Source organism: Ailuropoda melanoleuca, chromosome 12 (genome assembly GCF_002007445.2).
Source record: "Ailuropoda melanoleuca isolate Jingjing chromosome 12, ASM200744v2, whole genome shotgun sequence".
Classification (NCBI taxonomy): Eukaryota; Metazoa; Chordata; class Mammalia; order Carnivora; family Ursidae; genus Ailuropoda; species Ailuropoda melanoleuca.
In genome coordinates, this window is record NC_048229.1 from 34266932 (window position 1) to 34291740 (window position 24809).

Genomic DNA, 24809 nt, shown 5'->3' on the forward strand with positions numbered 1-24809 from the left:
TTGAGATGTCTTTGGTGCAAAATGGTGGTTTATTAGGGGCGCCTGGGTGGCACAGCGGTTAAGCATCTGCCTTCGGCTCAGGGCGTGATCCCAGAGTCCTGGGATCGAGCCCCGCATCGGGCTTCTCCGCTATGAGCCTGCTTCTTCCTCTCCCACTCCCCCTGCTTGTGTTCCCTCTCTCGCTGGCTGTCTCTATCTCTGTCGAATAAATAAATAAAATCTTTTTAAAAAATGGTGGTTTATTAAAGCACGGGGACAGGACTCGTGGGCAGAAAGAACTGCTGCCCTGGGTTGTGAGGGGTGACTGATTATATACTATGGGGTTGGGGGAGGTAAGGAAAAAGGGAGGTTTCAAGAGGATTTTCACATGTTAAAGAAGATTCACAAGAGGCCTTGCCATTGTCGAGTTAACTTGTTCTTCCCTCTAGCAAGGGATTAACATTAAAGATAGTTGGGAACTTCCTGGATTCCTAGAAGTATCTGTCTATGGTCTGCAGGTTATAAGACATTTAGTTCTATTTACATTTCCTTCTGGAAACCAGGTTAGTGGTAGAAATGCTTTGTTCTTGTAAACTGCTAAGACATTTGCAAACTGAGGGAGACTCAAGTCTTGCAGGATTGTAGTCTCTATAGGTTAACTGTTTCTTTGTCCTTTAGGGCAGCCAGGAGTGCCTGAGGAATGTCACATACATCCCAGGGGGAGGGGGTTGCAGGGTGTCAGCTTCTGCTTTGTCCTCAGCTTGCCTTGCGTTCCCTCATCAGAATAAGTAGCTCATGCCACAAAACAATGTCAGGAGCCCTTAAGCGCTTAGGTGCCTTGTGGAATAAAGGAGGCAGAGGAGTCTAACATATTCCTCTACCTCTGTTCCCTTCCCACAAGACACACAGCATGGACAGCTTGGACACTGAAGACAGCTTGGACCCTTCCTATCTACCTCCCTCTCTTCGCACAATTTACTGTCTACATTAACATAACTGTTCAGTTGTCATTAGCACTCCTTTACTATTCCAGGAGATTCCTGTCCAAGCAAATTGCTTGACTATTCATCACAAGAACTTCCACAAGTTCCATCAACTCTTCAATCCTCTATCAACTCCAATCTCTTGGAAAGAAAGCAACGACAGTTGGCACCTACAAACCTTTGCTGTGCCCCCCAATCCTGGATTGTAGTACCATGATCCTTACGCAAACCTAGTCAAGTCTGTCACGTTGAAACCAAACTTGCAATTCTCAGTGAATTCCAACCTTCACTTCGTGGGCCCATCGAGGTGCAGTGTCTGTGGCGGTGGTGTTCTCCCTCACCACAATTAGCAATAAACTCTGTTTATTATCGGCAGTTGTACTGTGTTATTGGAGGAGTCAACATTGGATGCAGATTTGAGATCCAGTGTTCCCTAAGTTCGGCTTTAGGCGGTTTAGCCTAAGTCGCTTTTACCTTTCCCATATTTAGCCTACCCCTTGCTCCCGCTAAAAATTTTGGTTAACTTCACAGTGCAAGCTTCGTTTTTCTCTCTTATACGACCGAATTTTTTTAGTTCGCAATTACTTTCTTATGAGCTTTAAGAAATGTATAAAACAAAAAGAAATCTGACAATTACACCGCCAGAGGAATGACTCAAACTGAACCCACCTGAGTCCAAAACAAGAGCCAGCTGGTGGGAAGCACGGTCCCGCGAGCTGCATTCTGGGAAATGTAGTCCAGCAGGTGTGCGAAACCTGAGGCGCTTCCCCTTGGGCATTCTGGGAAGTGTAGTCCAGGAGCTGGGCATAATCGGAGGCGCGGAGGCACTTCCGCTCCAGGAAGGCGAGGTCGGGGCCGGGATTGCTGGTACTGAGGTGAGTTAACCGCACGTCCCTGCGGTCCCTCCGAGCCTTCTCGGCCTCGGCGTGGGGCCAGCAGCCAGCCGGCCCTCGCTGCTGGGGAAGGGGAGCCGCGGCGGAGGGCGGGGACGGAGGCAGCGGCGACAGAGTGCCGCTGCTCGGCGGAGCCTTCGCGTCGGGGTGGGCGCGAGTGGCGAGCGGAGTTTGAAGGTCTCCCGCGCTCTCCGCGCCCCCAGCCCGGGTCCCGGACCTGCCAGCCGGCTCTGCGTCCGCCTCGCGGTGAAACATTGGGCGAGTGACTTAGCATCTGTTTGCTTCGGTTTTCTCCTGGCTAAAGAGCGTTAGTGCCTTCCCAGTGGTGTTCTGAGAATTACATGAGATTCGATATGAAAGCTAAAAACCAGTGCCTAGTGCAGTATTGGATGGGACCGTGAATTCTGCCATCATACGCGGGCCCCCGGTTGTTGGGAAGCCCCTGAGAGCCCGGCGTGGGCTCGGAGCCCCAGCTGCAGCTCCGCTGGCCCTTCACGGATCTCTGCTGCCGGGCGGGTCCTGGATTCCTGGACTCTTCCGAGACACTTGTTTAGGAAGGAGAGTTATCTTCAGCCGGACCCTGGGGAAAGTTCTCTGTGGTTTATCCCAGAGAAACAGTCGTGATCACGGCTTCGCAGAGTGCCTGCGGCGTAGCGAGTCCTTAACTGCTCACGAGTAACAGCTGCGTGTCGTTAATTTAAATGCAACAGGGTTTCATAGTCTGCGGTTTTTATTAGTCATTGCTTGCCTCGGTGCGTACGGGAGAAGAAACTTCGTTGAGGCTCTTCCAGCTTAACATGCTATAGTAATTACACCTATTAAAGTGGTGTAATTGGGGGGAAATCAAGGCAGTTTATCATTAGCTGCAGAACAAATTGTGTGTGGGACGACCAGCCAGAAACAGACTTTCCTAGGGTAACGTAACTCACGGCCCAGAGCTCTGAATTCAGCTCTGAATTCTGGGTTTCTTAAAACATTCATTTTCTGGACAGCACGTCTGGAAAGGAAGTTTTATGAAGCATAATAGCATCTGCTTGTCTGACACTGCAGGAAATAGGGAATACTGGCCTTATTATGATTCCTATTTACAGGTGGCTGGATTGAGGCGCAGTAAGAACTCGCTCAGGGTTTACACTGCTAGGAAGTAGAAAGCAATAAGTAGAAATGCAGAATTTGAACCCAGGCACTTGGGCCCCTTTAAGTTATATTAAGTTATATTGCCTGTATGTCTCTCATTTTCTCTCCTACCCAGGCTCAGGAATGCTCTGGAAGCTACCAGAAGCACTTAGGTTAGGGACTGTTCATGAACGAAGGCAGCTGACTGAGAGGGGGTGGGTCCAGGGGAAGCTGGAATCAAGCTCCCGTTTTAAGTTCTGTCTGGAGAAAGCAGCACACGGACTAGCCGCTCTCTTATTATGACTTTTGCCTCCACAGTTTTGCCTTCCCAGAGCTCTGCCTCTCCCCAGAAGGAAAAGGAGAAAAATGACCAAGTTCCAGGTAAGTTGGGTTTGCTTTTCTGTTCGTTAAAATGACATCTCATTTCATAAAGATTGGATGCATTTTCCCCCTGCTTGGGAAGGGGAAAAGGGCACCCAAGACATATGAGTCGTTGTTGTATAGTAGGCTCTTGCTTTTTATTTCCAAATAATAGTGTGAAAATTAATATATATTAAAAAAAACAACTCCCACATTACAAACATGTTTACAAATCAGTTTTAATTGTCCCACATTCTTTCTCCTTTGCGTTAACATGTCTAGATTTGTAATCATAGTTTAAGTACCATTTTGGGTTTTTAAATAAAATTTTGTATTACCTACAATTTAAATGATCACATCATTTTCCATAATTTACCTCCTGCTTTACCCCATTCTCTATTTATATGTGGATTTTACCATTTGAAAGGTGTTTGCAATAACAGTTTGCTAACATATAACCTTTCTTCCTGTACAGAGACTCTGAGGTTTGTCTTTTTTTTTTTTTTTTCCCTCTTTAAAGTTCCAGGGACGCCATGGTTTTCTCACAGGTGGTGCCTCACATTTTGTGATAAGTCCACCTCAGACTGAGAAAATAAGTTTAGTTGTTCTCAAACAAGAAGAGCTGGATTTGGAGCGTGCCTGGCTGGCTCAGTCCGTAGAGCATGTGACTCTTGATCTCAGGATCCTGAGTTCAAGCACCACGTTGGTCGCTAGGGCTTACTTAATAAATAAATAATTTTAAATAATAAAAAAAAAAAGAATCTAGCTCTTTTTTTAAATTTTTATTCTAAGTTAAACCATGTGCATATTATAGTTAGAGGTTTATTTTATTCATATGTTTTAAAGAAGTACATACTTAGTTTTAAAAATCCTTGGTATTAGGGATTTGCCAGGCGTTTACTGTGGGGAACAGCTGTGTGAGGGTATAGATGGTCTTATCTGCATTTTAACATGAAGAAACAGGTCTGTGAATCTTCAGGTACCTACTGAAATCCACTAGTTCCTGTTGTCTAAGCCGGGAGTTTCAGGTGTTCAATCACAGTAAATGGAAAGATCCAGAAGAAAAGAGACTTCTCTATTTGGGGACCTGAGGCTAGTGTGCATGTGTGCTGGCCTGTCTGGTAGACGGAGGACTCCAAAAATAATATCATCCTCATCTAAGTCCTTTTCTTAGTGGCTGTCTCTCCTTCATCACGTGTATCAACTAGTTGTTTAGTGTATAGATGCTCAGAACTGTAGCTAGAGTGAAGGTAATTTTTATTTCCAGACAGAAAAAGTTGTGAGACATATAGGAAACAGGAGTTGGGGCAGGCAGGTAGGGGTGAGGGTGGAAATTTATACATACTGGGAAAAGGCTCAATATTCTCAGTCGGAATTTTACTGATATATAAGATACTCCAGTAGGATTATGAACAAGGAAAGGAACAGGTAATATACAAAAACAAAAAACCAAAAACCCTTGACATGCTGCATTGAAAGAAATAAAATCTTTTTTAAAAATTAAAGAAGTGGAAATTTTTAAAAAAGTTTTTATCACCAAATTACCTAAGATTTTAAAAATAAGATAATGTCTGGGGCACCTGGGTGGCACAGCGGTTAAGCGTCTGCCTTCGGCTCAGGGCGTGATCCTGGCGTTGTGGGATCGAGCCACATCAGGCTCCTCCGCTGTGAGCCTGTTTCTTCCTCTCCCACTCCCCCTGCTTGTGTTCCCTCTCTCACTGGCTCTCTCTCTCTCTGTCGAATAAATAAATAAAATCTTAAAAAAAAAACAAAGATAATGTCCAGTTTTGGCCGGAAGATAGAGAATCAGGGATACTTCTAATCTCTTAAAGGAATAGTTAATTGGGACAATTGTCATTATATTAGCAAAATAAAGGTGCATATTTTTAACAGTGCAATTGCCACTTCTTGGAACTTATCCTAGGGAAATAACAAGACAGTTGGCTGAGATCGCTATAAAAATGTTTTCTGCAGCATTAGGAATAATTTAAAAAATAGTGTTTAATTACTTGGAAGCATTAAATATATTCTAGATCGCCACTTTTATGGAATACTATGCAACCAGGAACAATGATGGTGGCAATAATAGTGATGGCTGATGTTTGTTGAGTACTTACTGGGCGTCGGATGCTGTCCTAAGTCCTTTATGCATTCTCATTTGATTCCTTCAAGTACCTTATGATGTGGCACTATTATTACACAGATGCAGACATTGAAGTATTGAGAAGTTAGGTGACTTGACCAGGGTCCCAAATCCAGTAATGGACAGAGCCTTAGACACGTGTAGTGTCCGGCACATAGGCTCTTAACCTCGACATGGAACGCTGCTGCGGTTGGCAGATAGGGCATGTTCCCGAGATCGAGGGGAGTGAACCACGCGCCTGCCCGGGAGGGGTGCCGAAGGCCTGATAGATGGGCACGCGTGGACAAAATAGTGGTGCTGCCCAGTGAGAGGAGGAGATGGGCACTATTAAATACTGTTGGGGTAAATTAACTCAACATTTCTTATAAAATTTGGGCACTGTCTGTCAAATTGTGAAACGTGTGTATGCCACGATTTGACCATGACAGTTCTAGAGACTTAACTGTATAAAGAGCACCATATCGCACGTGCACCGGTGTTTTTCTTTTTCTTCTCTTTCCTTCTCCTCCCTCCTCCACCCCGCCCCCCCCCCCCCCCCCCCCCCCCCCCCCNAAGGGGAGAAACTACTACTAAGAAGAGTTGCTCAGACCCCTCCAAACCTGGAACAACTTCCCACTGGGTGCGAGATTGAGGTTGCGTGTGCTTGGTGTTGTAGGAGGCGGTGACGTTCAAGGACGTGGCGGTGGTCTTCAGTGAGGAGGAGCTGGGGCTGCTGGACTCCACCCAGAGGAAGCTGTACCGAGACGTGATGCTGGAGAACTTCAGGAACCTGGTCTCTGTGGGTGAGCACAGTATCTTTCTGTAACTCATCCCCTCTAGCAGGGTTTCCTCACCTCGGCACTGTTGACATTTGAGGCAGATGATTCTCTGTTGCGAGGACTGTCCTGTGGATAGTAGGGTGTCTAGTGGCACCCCTGGCCTCCGCCCACTAGTTCAAGGCTGCAGGACTCCTCAGAGACCAGAGTTGTCCAGTCCCTTGGGAGCACGGAGACGTTTCTAGTCTTTGCTCCAAGGCAGACGTTGCCGCGTGTACATGAACTATAAACGAACAGTGAAGCTTGTCTTCACCTGGCTCCATATTTCACAGATCTTTTTTCACTGTGTAGATCGTGATCCGTTGGGGGGTCAGGGAGCTAGTTTAGTAAATTGCATCAGCAGTTCCAGAATACTCACAGAGCCGAGTGACAGTACCAGAGCTCCTGAGGTTGGTGCACGTCGGGGCACAGGGCAGCCATAACAGCAAACTGTGTCCAGTGAGGGGCATCAGACGGGAAGGATGTGACAAAAACAGACGTTGGTTAGAAACCGTTCATTTGAGGGGCAGCTGGGGGGGGCTCAGTCGGGTAAGCGTCCGACTCTTGATTTCGGCTCAGGTCCTGATCTCAGGGCTGTGAGGTGGAGCCCCGTGTGGGGCTCTGCACTTGGCGTGGAGTCTGCTTGAGGTGCTCTCTCTCCCTCTGCCCCTCCCCCCACCCCTCTTTAAAAAAAGAATAAGAAACAGTTCATCTGATCATTTATTTCAAGACTTTGTGTGGTAGTGATATATTTCTAATGATACCAAGTGTATTTCTTACTGTGGGTGGTGAGAGGAAGGTGACTGCTTTGGGGAGGGGCAGAGCCTTATTACATTATGGGATTGGAACCAAAATTTTTCAGTACATTTGCCCTTAATGTTTTTCACTTTTATCTTATCTTTTCATAGGGCATTCATCCTCCAAACCAGATGTGATATCCCAGTTGGAGAGAGAAGAAAAGCTTTGCGTGAAGGAGATCCACAGTGAAAGAGGTAGGCCCTCGGGTAAGAACTGTGCAGCTGGGGTCGTTGTAGGTGACGGCCCCAGTGTTCTGCCTCTGTTCTAGAAAATCTTCATGCAGTAGCCAGAGAGACCTGTGGAAAACATTAATCATATCATGTCACACCTTTGTTTGAGAACCCTCCACAGGCTTCTCCCTTCACTCAGAGTAAGACCGAAAGTGTTCGTGGTGCCAGGGTGGCTCCGTCGTTTAAGCATCCAGCTCTCGGTTTGGGCTCAGGTCGTAATCTCAGGGTCATGAGATCAAGCCCTGCGTCAGGCTCCATGCTCCATGCGGAGTCTGCTCGAGATTCTCTCTCTCCCTCTGCCCCTACCTGCACTCTCTCTCTTAAAACAGAACAAAACAAAAGCCAAAGTGTTCAAGGGGCCTGGAAGGCCTTATGGCATGTGCTCATTGCCCCCGCTTAAACATTCATTCTACGTTTTTCTCCAGTCATCTCTCCCCGCCCCTCCTCTTTGTCTGCCAGCCTCACTTGTCCTCAGACAGCACAAATATTCTCTACATCAGGACGTTTTCCATTCTCTTCTCTGGCTGGAATGCTGCCAGCCCATACACATCTAATCGCTCTGGCTTTCTTATTCACTCATGCCCGTGAGAAGAAAGTCCTTTCTTCCAAGGCCTTCTCTGACCACCGCTTAAAATGCCATCTCCTGTCACTCTCCATGTCCTTAACTGGCCTTAACGGTGTCTAAGCACTATGCCACTAGACTTACTAGCATATGATTTTTAAATTGTGGTAAAATATACATAACATAGGATTTATTGTGACCGTCTCCAAGTGTACAGCCCACGGGCATTAAGTACATTCACGTTGGTGCACAACCTTAGACGCTGCCCATCTCCAGAACGTTCCTATCATCCCAGACTGAACTCGACACATCAGACAGTGACTCCCTATCCTTCCCGTACCCCAGTTCCCAGTAACCGCAGCTCTCCCTTCTGTGTCTATGGATTTGACTCATCCAAGTACCTCACATAAGTGGAGTCATGCAATATTTGCCGTTCGTGTCTGGTTTATGTCTTGTAGCATAATGTCTTCAAGGTTGATCGTGTTGTGTGTCAGAATTTCCTTCCGTTTAATGACTGAATAATATTTCACTGTATGTACATATCACATTTTCTTCATCCGTTGATGGACACGTGGATTGTTTGTACCATTTGGTTATCGTGAATAATGCTGCTGTGAACATGGGTGGACAAATAATCTGTTCAGATCCCTGCTTTCCATTTTTTGTATACGTACCTAGAATAGAAATGCTGGATCATATGGTAATTTTTAAAAAATTTTATTTATTTGAGAGAGAGAGATTGTGCACAAGCGGGGGTAAGGGGAGAGGGGGAGGAGCAGAGGGAGAAGGAGAAGCAGACTTCCCGCTGAGCAGGGAGCCCGATGTGGGGCTCAATCCCAGGACCCTGGGATCATGAGCTGAGCCGAAGGCAGATGCTTAACTGACTGAGCCACTGAGGTGCCCCTCGTATGGTAATTCTATTTTTAATTTTTGAGGAGCCGCCATACTGTTTTTTACAATAGCCACGCATTTTATGTTCCCACCCACGATACACAGGGTTCCAGTTCTCATCCTCACCAATACTTGTTGTTTCCTGTGGGTTTTTGTTTTTCTTAATAATAACCAACCTAATGGATATGAAGTGGTATGTTGTTTTGATGTGCATTTCTCTAATAATTAGTGATTCTGAACATCTTTTCATGTGCTTGTTAGCCATTCGTGTATCTTCTTTGGGGAAATGTGTGGGTAAGTCTTTCGTCCATTTTTGAGTCAGGTTGTTTGTTTTCTGAGAGTTTTAGGAGGTTTCTGTATTCTGAATACTAATCTGTTACCGTATATTGATTTGCAAGTGTTTTCTCATTCGTGGCCTTCTTACTCTATCGATAGTGTGTTTTGATTCATAAGAGTTTTTAATTTTCATGAATTTTTCAAATGTGTCTTTTATTCCATGTGCCTTTGGGGTCATATCCAAGAAATCGTTGTCAAGTCCAATGTCATGAAGCTTTTGCCCTATGTTTTCTCCTAGTTTTATAGTTTTAGCTCTTACGTTTAGATCCTTGATGCATTTTGAAGTAATTTTTGAATATGGAGTAAGGAAGGGTCTGACTTCATTCTTTTGCATGTGGATAGCCAAGTTTTCTAGCATCATTTTTTGAAAAGACTGTCCTTTTCCCAATGAATGGTCTTGGCACTCTTGTCAAAAACCGTTTGCGTGTGATGGTTTAGTTCTGAGCTCTCTAGACGATTCCCCTAGTCTGTGTCTTTAGTACCCCACTGTTTTGACTACTGCAGTGTTATAGTAAGTTTAGAAATCAGAAAGTGACTGCCTCCAACTTTTTTCTTTTTATACATGTTGTTTTGGCTACTTGGGCTCCCTTGAGATTCCATCTGAATTTTAGGAAGGGTTTTTCTGTTTCTCTATTATTGGAATTTTGATAGAGATTGCATTGAATCTGTAGATCCTTTTGGGTAGCGCTGATATCTTAACAATATTAAACCTTCTAATCCATGAACATGGGCTGTCATTCCATTTTTTTATGTTTTTAATTTATCAATGTTTTGTAGTTTCCAGTGTACACATCTTTCACCTCCTTGGTTAAGTTAATTCCCAAGTATTTTATTCTTTTTGGTACTATTGTATATGGGATTTTTTTCTTAATTTACTTTTAGATTGTTCATTGTTTATACATAGAAATGCATCTGATTCTTCTTAAAATTTTTTATTACGTTATGTTAGTCACCATACAGTACATCATTAGTTTTTGATGTAGTGTTCCATGATTCATTGTTTGTGTATAACACCCAGTGCTCCATGCAGTACGTGTCCTCCTTAATACCCATCACCAGCCTATCCCAATCCCCCACCCCCCTCCCCTCAGAAGCCCTCAGTTTGTTTCCCAGGGTCCACAGTCTCCCGTGGTTTATTCCCCCTTCTATTTACACCCCCCTTCATTCTTCCTTTCCTTCTCCTACCAGTCTCCCTGCTACTTCTTATGTTCCATAAATGAGTGAAACCGTATGAGAATTGTCTTTCTCTGCTTGACTTATTTCACTTAGCATAATCTCCTCCCGTCCCGTCCATGTTGCTGCAAATGTTGGATAATCTTTTTTTCTGATGGCTGAGTAATATTCCATTATATATATAGACCACATCTTTTTCTTTTTATAATAATTTTTTATTATCTTTTTTTTTTTTTAAAGATTTTATTTATTTATTCGACAGAGATAGAGACAGCCAGCGAGAGAGGGAACACAAGCAGGGGGAGTGGGAGAGGAAGAAGCAGGCTCATAGTAGAGCCTGATGTGGGGCTTGATCCCATAATGCCGGGATCACGCCCTGAGCCGAAGGCAGACGCTTAACTGCTGTGCCACTCAGGCGCCCCTACNCGCTTAACCGCTGTGCCACCCAGGCGCCCCCTAATTTTTTATTATCTTAGTCACCATACAGTATATCCTTAGTTTTTGATGTAATGTTCCATGATTCATTGTTTGTGTATAACACCCAGTGCACCATGCAATACGTGCCCTCCCTANGTGCCCTCCTTAATGCCCATCACCGGCCTATCCCAATCCCCCCCCCACCCCAAAGCCCTCAGTTTGTTTCCCCGAGTCCACAGTCTCTCATGGTTCATTCCCCCTTCTGTTTACCCCCCTTCATTTTTCCTTCCTTCTCCTACCAATCTCCCTGCTATTTCTTATGTTCTATAAATGAGTGGAACAGTTTCTCATGGTTCATTCCCCCTTCTGTTTACCCCCCTTCATTTTTCCTTCCTTCTTCTACCAGTCTCCCTGCTATTTCTTACGTTCTATAAATGATAATTGTCTTTCTCTGCTTGACTTATTTCACTTAGCATAATCTCCTCCAGTCCCGTCCATGTTGCTGCAAATGTTGGGTAATTGTTTTTTCTGATGGCTGAGTAATATTCCATGGTATATATGGACCACATTTTCTTTATCCATTTGTCCTTTGAATGACATCTTNCCACATTTTCTTAATCCATTCGTCTGTTGAAGGGCATCTCGGCTCCTTCTACAATTTAGCTATTGTGGACAATGCTGCTATGAACACGGGTGCATATGGCCCTTCTCTTCACTACGTCTGTATCTTTGGGGTAAATACCCAGTAGTGCAATTGCTGGGTCATAGGGTAGCTCTATTTTTAACTTTTTGAGGGACCTCCACACTGTTTTCCAAAGTGGCTGTACCAACTTGCATCCCCTTTCTCCACATCCTGTCCAACATTTGTTGTTCCTGCCTTGTCCATTTTTGCCATTCTGACTGGCATAAGGTGGTATCTAAATGTGGTTTTGAATTGAATTTCCCTGATGGCTAATGATTTTGAACATTTTTTCATGTGCTGTTAGCCGTTTATATGTCTTCATTGGAAAAGTGTCTGTTCATATCTTCTGCCCATTTTTTGATTCGATTATTTGTTGTTCGTGTATTGAGTTTGAGAAGTTCTTTATAGATCAGGGATACCAGTCTTTTATCTGTAGTGTCATTTGCAAATATCTTCTCCCATTCCGTGGGTTGCCTCTTTGTTTTGATGACTGTTTCCTTTGCTGTGCAGAAGCTTTTTATCTTGATGAAGTCCCAAAAGTTCATTTTTTCTTTTGTTTCTCTTGCCTTTGGAGATGTGTCATGAAAGAAGGTGCTGTGGCCGATGTTGTAAAGGTTGCTGCCTATGTTCTCCTCTAGGATTTTGATGGATTTCTGTCTCACATTGAGGTCTTTCATCCATTTGGAGTTTATCTTTGTGTATGGTGTGATAGAGTGGTCAAGTTTCATTCTTTTGCATGTAGCTGTCCAATTTTCCCAGCACCATTTATTGAAGAGACTGTCTTTTTCCACTGAATGTTTTTTCCCCACTTTGTCAAATATTAGTTGCCCATAGAGCCGAGGGTCGATTTCTGGAGTCTCTGTTCTGTTCCATAGGTCTATGTGTCTGTTTTTGTGCCAGTATCATGCTGTCTTTGTGATCACAGCTTTGTAGTACAGCTTGAAATCTTGCAACGTGATGCTCCCAGCTTTGTTTTTCCTTTTCAACAATTCCTTGGCGATTCGGGGCCTTTTCTGGTTCCACACAAATTTAAGGGCTGTTTGTTCGAGCTCTTTGAAAAATGTCATTGGTATTTTGATTGGGATGGCATTGAAAGTGTAGATTGCTCTGGGTAGCATAGACATTTTAACTATGTTAATTCTTCCAATCCATGAGCATGGAACGTTTTTCCATCTTTTTGTGTCTTCTTCAATGTCTTTCAAGAGTGATCTGTAGTTTCTAGAATATATAGATCCTTTACCTCTCTGGTTAATTCCGAGATAGCATGTGATTTTTGGTGCTATTGTAAATGGGATGGATTCCCTAATTTCTATTTCTTCAGTCTCATTGTTCGTGTATAGAAATGCAGCTGATTTCTGAGCATTGATTTTGTATCCTGCCACATTACTGAATTGCTCTACACGTTCTAGTAATTTGGGGGTGGAGTCTTTTGGGTTTTCCATATAGAGTGTCATGTCATCTGTGAAGAGAAGCAGTTTGACTTCTTCTTTGCCTATTTGAATACCTTTTATTCCTTTTTGTTGTCTGATTGCTGTTGCAAGGACTTCTAGTACTATGTTGAATAATAGTGGCGAGAGTGGGCATCCTTGTCGTGTTCCTGATCTTAAGGGAAAGACTTCCAGCTTTTCCCCATTGAGAATGATATTCTCTATAGGCTTTTCATAGATGGTTTTTATGAACTTGAGGAATGTATCCTCTATTCCTACACTCGGAAGGGTTTTAATCAGGAAAGGATGCTGTATTTTGTCAAATGCTTTTTCTGCATCAATTGAGAGGATCATATGGTTCTTGACTCTTGTTGATATGATCTCTCACACTGATCGATTTGCTAATGTTGAACCATCCTTGCATCCCAGGGATGAATCCCACTTGGTCGTGATGGATAATCCTTTTAATGTACTGTTGGATCCTACTAGCTAGAATCTTGTTGAGGATTTTGGCGTCCGTATTCATCAGGGATATCGGTCTGTAATTCTTCTCTTTGATGGGGTCTTATCCTGGTTTGGGGATCAAGGTTATACTGGCCTCATAGAATGAGTTTGGTAATTTTCCTTCTGTTTCTATTTTTTGAAACAGCTTCAAGAGAATAGGTATTATTTCTTCTTTGAATGTTTGGTAGAGTCCCTCCGGGAATCCATCAGGCCCCAGACTCTTGTTTTTGAGGAGGTTTTTGATCACTAATTCAATCTCTTCATAATTAGTCGGTCTGTTTAAATAATCAGTTTCTTCCTGTTTCAGTCTTGGTAGTTTATAGGTTTCCAGGAAGGCATCCATTTCTTCCAGGTTTTTTAATTTATTGGCATATAGTTGTTGATAATAGTTTCTAATGATCCTTGNTAGTTGTTGATAATAGTTTCTAATGATCCTTGAGATGGAACCTTAGGTTTTCTATTTTAGATCTTTGTTTTGTTTTGTTTTCTAATATAAACATTTAAAGCTATAGAATTATCTGAGTGCTATTTAACTGCACATGAGAAATTGTGATGTAATATTCTTTCATTATCATTTCAAAGTATTTTCTAATTTCACATGCAGTTTCCTGTTGGACACGTGGATCATTTAGAGTGTATTTAACTTTGATATTATTAGGACTTTCCTGGATATCTTACTGTTTTTAAATCTGATTTTTTATTGAAGTATAGTTGACACAATGTTACTTTAATTTCAGGCATACAGCATAATGAATAGACAACTGTATACATTGTGTTACTGTGTGTCACCATACAGCACTGCTACAGGACTGTTGACTGTATTCCCTATGCTGTACCTTTCAATCCCTATAACTCATTCATCCCACAGTTGGAATCCTGTCCTTCCTCCCCTCCCTTCACCTACTTTGCCCATCCCCCGCCCCCCTCTGGCACACACCAGTTCTCTCTTATTTGTGGGCCTGTTTCTGCTTTCACATGTTTTGATTTTTAGATTCCACATATAAGTGTATCCAAAAGGTATTTGTCTTTCCCTGACATATTTCACTCAGCATAATATCTCCTAGGTCTGTCCAAGTTGTTGCAAATGGGAATATCTCATTCTTTTTTTATGAGTGAGTAATATTCCATCGTGCATATGTATGTCTGTATGTACACACACACGCACACACCTTGATCGTTCACAGGCACTTGGGTTGCTTCCATGTCTTGGCTCTTGTAAATAATGCTGCAGTAAATCTAAGGGTGCATATGTCCCTTTGAATTAGTGTTTCATTCTCTTCTGGTAAATATCCAGTAGTGGAATTACTGGCTAATGTGGTAATTGTATTTCTAATTTTTTGAGGAACCTTCATACTGTTTTCCACAGCGGCTGCAAAACTTTACATTCCCACCCACAGAACGTAAGTGTTCCTTTTTCTCCACATCCTCACCAGAACTTACTATTTCTTGTCTTTTTGATTCTAGCCACTCTGACGGGCGTGAGGTGACAGCTCACGGTGGCTTTGATTTGCATCTTCCTGATGGTGACTGATGATGAGCATCGTTCATGGGTCTCTCGCCCGTCTAGATGTCTTCTTTGGAAAAAAGTGGGCAGAAACCTTAATAGACATTTAAGTGGTTTATTTGGGGTTTTTGGTCCCGAGTTATATAAGTTCTTTATATATTTTGGATATTAACCCCTTATCAGAAGTATCATTGGCAAATATCTTCTCTTCATTAGGTTGCCTTTTTATTTCATTGGTGGTTTCCTTTGCTGTGGGAAAGCTTTTTATTTTGATGTAGCCCCAGTAGTTTATTTGTGCTTGTTTCCTTTGCCTAAGGAGATACATCTAGAAAAATGCTGCTAAGGCCGATGTCAAAGAGATTACCTGCCTGTGCTCTCTTCTAGGATTTTTATGGTTTCAGGTCTCACATTTAGGTCTTTAATCCATTTCGAGTGTACTTTTGTGTATAGGATAGGAAAGTGGTCCAGTTTTCCCAGCACCAGTTATTCAAGAGACTGTCTTTTCCCCATTGTATAATCGTGCCTCGTTTGTCAAAGACTAATTAGCCATATAAACGTGGCTTTATTTCTGGGCTCTCTCTTCTGTTCCAGTGATCTCTGTGTCTGTTTTTGTGTCAGTACCATACCGTTTTGATCACTCCAGCTCTGTAGTGTATCTTGAATTCTGGGGTTGTGATACCTCCAGCTTTATTGTTACTGGAATTGAATTGAATTCAATTCAAAACCAGTAACAATAAAGCTGGAGGTCAGAGAACATATTCTGTATTTATTCCAGTCTTTTAAAACTTGTTTCATAGCCCTGGATATGGTTATCTTGATGGATATTGCATGTGTATCTGGGGGGGAAAGTGTGTTCTGTAGTTGGGTGCGGTACTCTATAAATTTCCCTTTTTTTAATTCTAGTCAATTAGCCAACATGTAGCACATCATTAGTGTTTGATGTAGTGTTCACTGATTCATTAGTTGCATATAACACCCCGTGCTCATCACAACACATGTCCTCCTTACTACCCATCACCTGGCTACCTATCCCCCCACGACCCTTCCTTCTGTAACCCTCAATTTGTTTCCTGGAGTTCATAGTCTTTCATGGTTTGTCTCCCTCTTTGATTTCTTCCCCTTTAGTTTTCCCTCCCTTCCCCTGTGGTCCTCTGCACTATTTCTTATGTTCCACATATGAGTGAAACCATATGATAATTGTCTTTCTCTGCTTGACTTATTTCGCTTAGCATAATCTTCTCCAGTCCCGTCCATGTTGCTGCAAATGTTGTGTAATCATTCTTTCTGATGGCTGAGTAATATTCCATTGTATACATGGACCACATCTTCTTTATCCATTTGTCTGTTGAAGGGCATCTCGGCTCCTCTCACAGTTGGGCTGTTGTGAACATTGCTGCTATGAACATTGGGGTGCATGTGCCCCTTCTTTTCACTACGCCTGTATCTTCGGGGTAAATACTCGGTAGTGCAATTGCTGGGTCATAGGGTAGCTCTATTTTTAACTTTTTGAGGAACCTCCACACTGTTTTCCAGAGGGGCTGTCCCAGCTTGCTTTCCCCCAGCAGTGCAGGACGCTCCCCTTTCTCCACATCCTCGCCAACATGTGTTGTTTCCTGTCTTGTTAATTTTTCCCTTTCTAAGTGGTGTAAGGTGGTTTCATTTTGGTTAAAGTGGTTAAGTTTAGGGGTTCAGATCTTGCATTGTTTCACTGATTTTTTTTCTTTGTATGGTCTAATTGGTTTTTCAGCAACTCTGTGGTTTTGTCCATTGCTCAGTTTGGTTTTGCTTTATATATGTCGTAGCCTTTGTTAGATACATAGGCATTTGTAAGTGTTACGTTTTGCCATATGGACCCTTCTGTTAAGGCTCTCTTTGTCTCTAATAGTGTTCTATTTTGAAGTTTCTTTTTGTCTGGTATTAGTTTAGCCACTTAAGCTTTCTTAGGCTTTGCAGAACGTATTTGTATGCATTTTCTATTCTTTTAATTATTTGTATTTCGAATAGGTCTCTTGTTGACAGCATATAGTTGGATCTTTTTATGTGACCTGCCAACATCTGCCTTCTGGTCTTAGGGTAGTTCATTACACACCGTGTAGTTATGAATATGGGTGTGTTTACATTTACCATCTTGCTTTTGTTTTTGTCTTCTCTCTCTGCTCCTCTGTTCTTTCCTGTAACATTTTGGGCAGATTGAATATTGTTTAGTATTCTGCTCCAGTGTCTCTGGACTTGTGGCTGCTGCTCTTTCAGTCTGTGCACTTGGGTCTTCCCTACAGCTGCGTAGTTGAGAGATCGGCCAAAGATGTGGGCAGCGTTTGTAGTCCTAGTTAGGGACTGACCCTCTGTGGTTCCCTTACCTTTCATGTTTCTCCCCTAAATTTCCAATGTTATTTCCAGCCTTGAGTTCTGACCTCTGACACCTCAAACTGTGTGTGGGTTAAGTAATGCATCGAGTCAGAAGAGAATCAAACTCAACACATTTTACCCTGTGCCATTAATGGTCAGCCAGGGATTTGGGAGGAGCTTAGATTAATCTTACTCTTGTGGCTCTCTGGCTTCCAGAATTTCTGTCCTAAGTTCCTTCTCCCCAAGCCCTGAACATTGTTGGCTTTTTCTTGCCTGATCTGGAAGGGGGATTAATTTGGGAAGCACTCTAGAGCAAAAAAAAAAAAAAAGGCTTTAAAAGTTGTACACAGGTCTCATTCCCATTTGTAACCTCCCCCTCCCCCCTTCTTGTCCCACACCCGTCCCCAGGCAGCTGTTGACCTACTTCCTGTCACTCTACATTACTTTGAATTTTTACAGTTTTTTTTATAAATGGAATCATACAGTATTTTTTTTTTCAGTTTTCTTATTCTACTCAGTATAAGTCGAGATTCACCCATGTTGTTGCGTGTATCCGCAGTTCATTCCTTTTTATTTCTCAGTAGTATTCCGGTGTGGATAACCGTTCACCTGTTGATGGATGTTTGTTTCCAGCTTCTGGCTATTACAAATGAAGATCCTGAGTGTTCTTACATCCATGCGTGTATTGCCATCGGCCTTCATTTTTCTTGGGCAAGAATAAGGAATGGAGGGGCGCCTGGGTGGCACAGTGGTTAAGCGTCTGCGTTCGGATCAGGGCGTGATCCCAGAGTCCTGGGATCGAGCCCCACATCAGGCTTCTCCGCTATGAGCCTGCTTCTTCCTCTCCCACTCCCCCTGCTTGTGTTCCCTCTCTCACTGGCTGTCTCTATCTCTGTCAAATAAATTTAAAAAATCTTTAAAAAAAAAAAAAAGAATAAGGAATGGAATGGTTGGATCGTGTGGATGGTATAGATGTTACTTTTCATTCTTTTTTTTTTTTTTTTTTAAAGATTTTATTTATTTCACAGAGAGAGACAGCCAGCGAGAGAGGGAACACAAGCAGGGGGAGTGGGAGAGGAAGAAGGCAGGCTCATAGCGGAGGAGCCTGATGTGGGGCTCAATCCCAGGACTCTGGGATCACGCCCTGAGCCGAAGGCAGATGCTTAACGACTGAGCCACCTAGGTGCCCCACTTTTCATTCATTTTTATCACTGATGTGTATGTATTTGTTTTATTTTTCACACCACTTCTAGGTTCACAGCGAAAGTGAGAAGGTACAAAGAGTTCCCATAGATTGTAGACACATGCGCATGCGCACACACACAGCGTTCTGTCAACATTTGATACTAGAGTGGCACGTGTATTGTAACTGATGGACCTACACTGATGCATTTTTGTCACCCCATGTCTGTAGTTTAGAGTTCACCCTTGGTGTTGTACATTTTATGTGTTTGTTCAGATGTATAATGCTATGTATCTCCCCTTCCAGTACCATACAGAACAGGTTGCCCTACAGTTTTCTCTGCTCCCCCTGTTCAGTCCCCTTTCCCTCTCCCCACTGCCAACCAGCGATCCTTTGGTCTCCACGGATTTGCCTTTCCCAGGATGTCATACAGGTAGAATCTTAGAGTTTTTAGCTGTTTCACATTCACTTCCCTCACTTAGTAATTTACAGTTCCTTCAAGGCTCGGTAGGTCTTTTCTTTAGCACTGGCTGACGAATAGTGCGTTGTCCGGATGTACCACAGTTGATTCACCCATTCAGTTGATTGCTTCCAAGCTTTGACCGTTAACAAGTAAAGCTGCTATAAACTTCTGTGTGATGATTTTTGTGTGGACATGTTTTCAGCTCATGTGGGTAAAGACCAAGGTCCACAGTTTACTTTTGCAGTTTTGTAAGAAGTTGCCGAACTGTCTTCCAAAGTGGCTGTGTCATTGTGCATTTTCAGCAGCAGTGAATCGAGAATTCCAGTTGCTCCACATCCTCACCAGCAATGGTGTTGTCATCGTTTGGGATTTTGCCCATTCTAACAGGTGTAGTGGTATCTCATTTTATTTTTTTTAAATTTTTATGTTAGTCACCATACAATACATCTTTAGTTATTGATGTAATGTTCCATGTTTCATTGTTTGCGTATAACACCCAGTGCTCCATGCAATACGTGCCCTCCTTAATACCCATCACCAGCCTATTCCATCCCCGCCCCTCTCCCCTCTGAAGCCCTCAGCTTGTTTCCCAGAGTCCACAGTCTCTCGTGGTTTATTCCCCCTTCTGTTTACCCCCCCTTCATTCTTCCATTCCTTCTCCTACTGATCTCCCTGCTATTCCTTATGTCCCATAAATGAGTGAAACCGTATGATAATTGTCTTTCTCTGCTTGACTTATTTCACTTAGCATAATCTCCTCCAGTCCCGTCCATGTTGCTGCAAATGTTGGGTAATCGTTCTGATGGCTGAGTAATATTCCATCGTATATATGGACCACATCTTAATCCAGTCATCTGTTGAAGGGCATCTCGGCTCCTTCCACGATTTAGCCATTGTGGACAATGCTACTATGAACATTGGGGTGCATATGGCCCTTCTCTTCACTACATCTGTATCTTTGGGGTAAACATCCAGTAGTGCAATTGCTGGGTCATAGGGTAGCTCAATTTTCAGCTTTTTAAGAGACCTCCACACTGTTTTTCAAAATGGCTGTACCAACTTGCATTCCCGCCAACAGTGTAAGAGGGATCTCCTTTTTCCACATCCTCTCCAACATTTGATCTCATTTTAATTTGCAGTTCACTGAGGACATATGATGTCAAACACTTTTTTTTTTTCAAGATTTTATTTATTTGACAGAGTCAAACACCTTTTCATGGGCCTGTTTACTATTTTCTTTGGTGATGTGTCTGTTCAGGTTTTTTTTTTTTTTTTTAAGATTTTATTTGACAGCGAGAGAGAGAGCACAAGTGCGGGGAGTGTGAGAGGGAGAAGCAGGCTTCCCGCTGAGCAGGGAGCCCCACGTGGGGCTCGATCCCAGGACCCCGGGATCATGACCTGAGCCAAAGGCAGACGCTTAACGACTGAGCCACCCAGGCGCCCTGTTCAGGTCTTTTGCCCATATTTTAAATGGGTTTTCTTATTGTTGGTGTTATATGTTGAGTAACGTTCCTTTACCACGTATATTTTTTACAAATATTTCCTCCCTGTCTGTGGTTCATCTTACTCTCTTGACAGTGGCTTTCACAGAGCAGAAACTTAGGAGTTTGATAGTTTTGTGTTTACATTAAGGTCTATGATTTAATGTTTGTGAAAAGTTTAAGCTCTAGGTATAGATTTGGTTTTTTTTGCTTGTGGATGTCCAGCTCCTGCACCATTTGTCAAAAAGACCATCTATGTCATTGTGTTCTTTGCTCCTTTGTCAAAAGTCAGTTGGTTAAAGAGCTGAGAAACAGGCCCAAGCAAATATATTCTATTCCACTGGTCTGTTCATCTGTTCTTTTGCCCGTACGCCACCATCTTGAATACTGCAGCTTTCTGTAGTAAGCTTTGAAGTGGGTTAATGTCAGTCCTCCGACTTTGTTCCTCAAGATTGTGCTGGCTCTTCTGGGTCTTTTGTGTTTCTGTATAAACTTTTAAATCCGCTTGTCAGTATCCACCAACTGTCTTGCTGGGATTTTGATTGGGACTACAAAGGACTGACATCTTGACAGTATTGAGTCTTTTTATCCCTGAACATAGAATACTTTTGTTTACTTAGATTTTGTTCGAGTTTTATAATTTTTCTCATAGATCTTGTTAGATTCATATCTACGTATTTCATTTTGGGGGGTGCTAATGTAAATGATGTGATTTTAATTACAAGTTCCACTTGTCCATTGCTTGTGTATATGAGAGCAACATACTTTTCTGTATTTTGTGTCCTACATCATTGCTCTAATTATTAGTTCCAGGAATTTTTTTGGTTGATTCTTTGGGAGTTTCCATGTAGACAGTCATCTACCAACAATGAGTTTTATTTCTTCCTTCGCAATCTGTACCCTTTTTACTTCCTTTTATTGCATTAGCTGGGACTTAGAGTAGTTGAAAAGAAGTATTTCTTTTCAACAACCCCCCTTCCCTCCCCCCTTCCGAGATCCTCAGTTCATTTCCTGGGGTCCATAGTCTCTCATGGTTCATCTCCTCCTGATTTCTCCCCCCTTCAGATTTCCCTCCCATCCTTTTTTCCTGATTTTAGCAGGAAGGTTATATGTTTCTCACCATTAAGATATTAGCTATCACTTTACAGATGTCCTTTTATCCAGTTGAGGAATTTCTTCTTTATTCCTAGTTTGCTGAGTGTTTTTATTATAAACGAGTACTGGATTTTATCAAACGCTTTTTCTCTGTCTCTTTTGATAGTATCATGTGATGGAGTGTATTAATTTTCCCATTTTCAACCAGTCTTACGTGCCTGGTGCACCTGGTCATGGGTGTGATTGCTTTTATCCATTGTTGCATTTGATTTGCTACTGTTTTTTGACGATCTTTGCATCTGTGTTGGTGAAATATATTGGTCTGTAGTTTTCTTATAATATCTTTGGTTTTGGTGTTAGGAAACATTCCCTCTGCTTGTGTCCTCTGAAAGCTCTTGTAGAGAATTAGTATAATCCTTTTCTTAACTCTTTGGTAGAATTCACACGTGAACCCATCTTTCTGTTTTGGAAGACTATTGGTTCGACTTAATAGATTTAGGCCTGTTCAGATTGTCTGAGTTTTGCCAAAATGTCTTTAAAAAAAAAAAAAAAAGATTTTATTTATTTATTTGACAGAGATAGAGACAGCCAGCGAGAGGGAACACAAGCAGGGGGAGTAGGAGAGGAAGAAGCAGGCTCCCGGCCGAGGAGCCTGATGTGGGGCTCGATCCCATAATGCCGGGATCACACCCTGAGCCGAAGGCAGACGCTTAACCACTGTGCCACCCAGGCGCCCCTCAAAATGTTTTTTTTTTTAATAAAAAATTTTTATTATGTTGGTCAGCATACAGTACATCCCAAGTTTTTGATGTAATTTTCCATGATTCATTACTTGCGTATAACCCCAGGGCACTGTGCAATATGTGCCCTCCTTACTACCCTTCACCGGCCAAAATGTGTCTTTCAAGGAATTGGTCCATTTCGTCTAGGTTATTAGATGTGGGCATAGTTATTCATAGTATCTGTATTGATGTCTCCTGCAGGAAACACGCTGCAGATCTCTCTCCCACGTACTGATTTGGTTTCCTTCAGCTGTATACCCAGAAGTGGAATGCTGGGTCATGTGGCAGTTCTGTTTTAAATGCTTTGAGGAGGGACACCTGGGTGGCTCAGTCCACTAAGCGTCTGCCTTTGGCTCACGTCATGATCCCAGGGTCCTGGGATTAAGTCCTGCATTGGGCTCCCTGCTCAGTGGGAGTCTGCTTCTCCCTCTCCCTCTGCTTACGTGTGTGCACGTGTGCTCTTGGTCTCTCTGACAAGTATAATCTTAAATGCTATGAGGAACCTCCACATTGTTTTCTATACTGGCTGCACCAGTTTACAATCCCAGCAACAGTGCACGAGCTTCCCTTTCCTCCACATCCTCTCCTGCATTTATTATCTCTTGTCTGTCTGATCCTGCCCATTCTAACAGGCATGAGGTGGCATCTCATGGTGGTTTTGATTTGCATTTACCTGATGAGTGATGTTGACCATCTTTTCATGTACAGGTTTCCCCTGCTCTCTGAAAGTAGAGGGTTCCTATGGAAAAAAGAAAACGTAATATATCAAAGGACCTCATTCGTAACAGCAACGATGACAAAAAAAGATAAAACTCTTTGGGATTAACTAGAAATATGGAAGATTTATGTGAAGGCAATTATAAAACTTTCCCGAAGGCCATGAAGAATGGCCAGAATCAGTAAAGAGACATACTGTGGTCCTGAATGGGAAGAGTTAATCAGTAGCTTAAAGCAGTCAGTCCTTCCCAGATTAGTATGTACGGCCAATGCAATATCAAAAATGTGCATGAAAATAAATCTTTGTTATTTTGGTTACAAAACAATTACCAGTAGTTTCTATGGAAAATTTTTCACTGTTCCCAGACCCCAAAAATGACCTCTCAGGCTTTTTGGTACCTGAGACACACCTTGCTCGTGGATGTAGAGAACAAGTTGAGATAAAGCACAGATGCTCCCAGACACAGTGCGGAGCTCTAGTGGCTTCAGTGCCGAGATGCTGAGAGGAGCTTCCGAGCGCCCAGCCGTTTGCTGCTCAGGGTACACGCCGCGTCTGTAAGGGCTCGCTGCAAAGTAAACACGAACTGCGTTTTCACTTTTCACCCGTTTTCTTTTTTTTTTTTTTTAGATTTATTTATTTATTTATTTGACAGAGATAGAGACAGCCAGCGAGAGAGGGAACACAAGCAGGGGGGAGTGGGAGAGGAAGAAGCAGGCTCATAGCAGAGGAGCCTGATGTGGGGCTCGATCCCATAACGCCGGGATCACATCCTGAGCCAAAGGCAGATGCTTAACCACTGTGCCACCCAGGCGCCCCTTCACCCGTTTTCTTTCATCTCTACTCAGTTCCACTGTGTGGTACATCATTAGTGTTTGACGTAGTGTTCAGTGATTCATTAGTTATGTATGACACCCACTGCACGTCACAACACGTGTCCTCCTTAATATACCCATCACCCTGTTACCCCCCTCCCCCGCTCCGAGATCCTCAGTTCGTTTCCTGGGGTCCATAGTCTCTCGTGGTTCATCTCCTCCTCTGATTTCTCCCCCTTCAGATTTGCCTCCCTTCCCCTGTGGTCCTCCTTGTTATTCCTTATGTTCCACGTAGAAGTGAAACCATGTAATTGTCTTTCTCTGCTTGACTTACTTCACTCAGCGTAATGCCCTCCAGTCCCGTCCATGTTGCTGCAAATGGTGGGTAATCATTCTTTCTGATGGCTGGGTAATATTCCTTTGTATGTATGGACCACGTCGTCTTTATCCAGTCGTCTGTTGAAGGGCATCTCGGCTCCTCTCACAGTTTAGCTTTTGGGGACAATGCTTCTATGAACATTGGGGTGCATGGGCCACTTTAGTCCGTATCTCTGGGGTAAATCCCCAGTAGTGCAATTGCTGGGTCCCAGGGTAGTCATTTTTGTTTTTGTTTCTCTTGCATCTGGAGAGGTGTCTAGTAGGAAGTTTCTATGGCTGTGGGCACAGAGGTTGCCGCCTGTGTTCTCTAGGAGTTTGATGGTTTCCTGACTCACATCTAGGTCTTTCATCATTTTGAATTTCTTTTTGTGTCAGAAAGTGGTCCCGTTTCATTCTTCTGCATGTCGCTGTTGGATTTTCCCAGCACCACTTGTTGAAGAGACTGCCTTTTCTCCACTGGATATTCTTTCCTGCTTCGTTGAAGATTAGTTGACCGTAGAGTTGAGGGTCCATTTCCGGGCTCTCTATTCTGTTCCACTGATCTGTGTGTTTTTGTGCCAGTACCGCACTGGCTTGATGAAGCTTACTAACCCAGCTTGAAGTCCGCAGTTGCAAGGCCTCCAGCTTCGGTTTTCTTTTTCAGCATTCCTTTGGCTATTTGGGGTCTTTTCTGGTAGGTTTGGTTTTTTGGAGATACTTATTTTCCAGGAATTAGGCAGCCTCCTCCCAACCTTGCCACACACTCACCAGGAGGGGGGG

The 24809-nt window shown here is 43.1% G+C and overlaps 1 protein-coding gene across 2 annotated transcripts in view; it reads left to right on the plus strand.

Moving 5' to 3' along the window:
* The first annotated feature begins 1819 nt into the window (after positions 1–1819).
* ZNF235 (zinc finger protein 235) overlaps positions 1820–24809 on the plus strand; it is a 28435-nt gene continuing 5445 nt past the window's right edge. Inside the window, exons 1-4 of one of the 2 annotated variants that reach the window (XM_034672731.1) lie at positions 1820–1837; positions 3290–3352; positions 6130–6256; positions 7177–7272. In XM_034672731.1, the coding sequence (XP_034528622.1) occupies positions 3338–3352; positions 6130–6256; positions 7177–7272 (238 nt within the window). In that variant the 5' untranslated portion in view covers positions 1820–1837; positions 3290–3337. Of the gene's footprint in view, positions 1838–1858; positions 3353–6129; positions 6257–7176; positions 7273–24809 lie in introns of those variants that run through there. The other variant, XM_034672730.1, reaches the window with a different exon arrangement.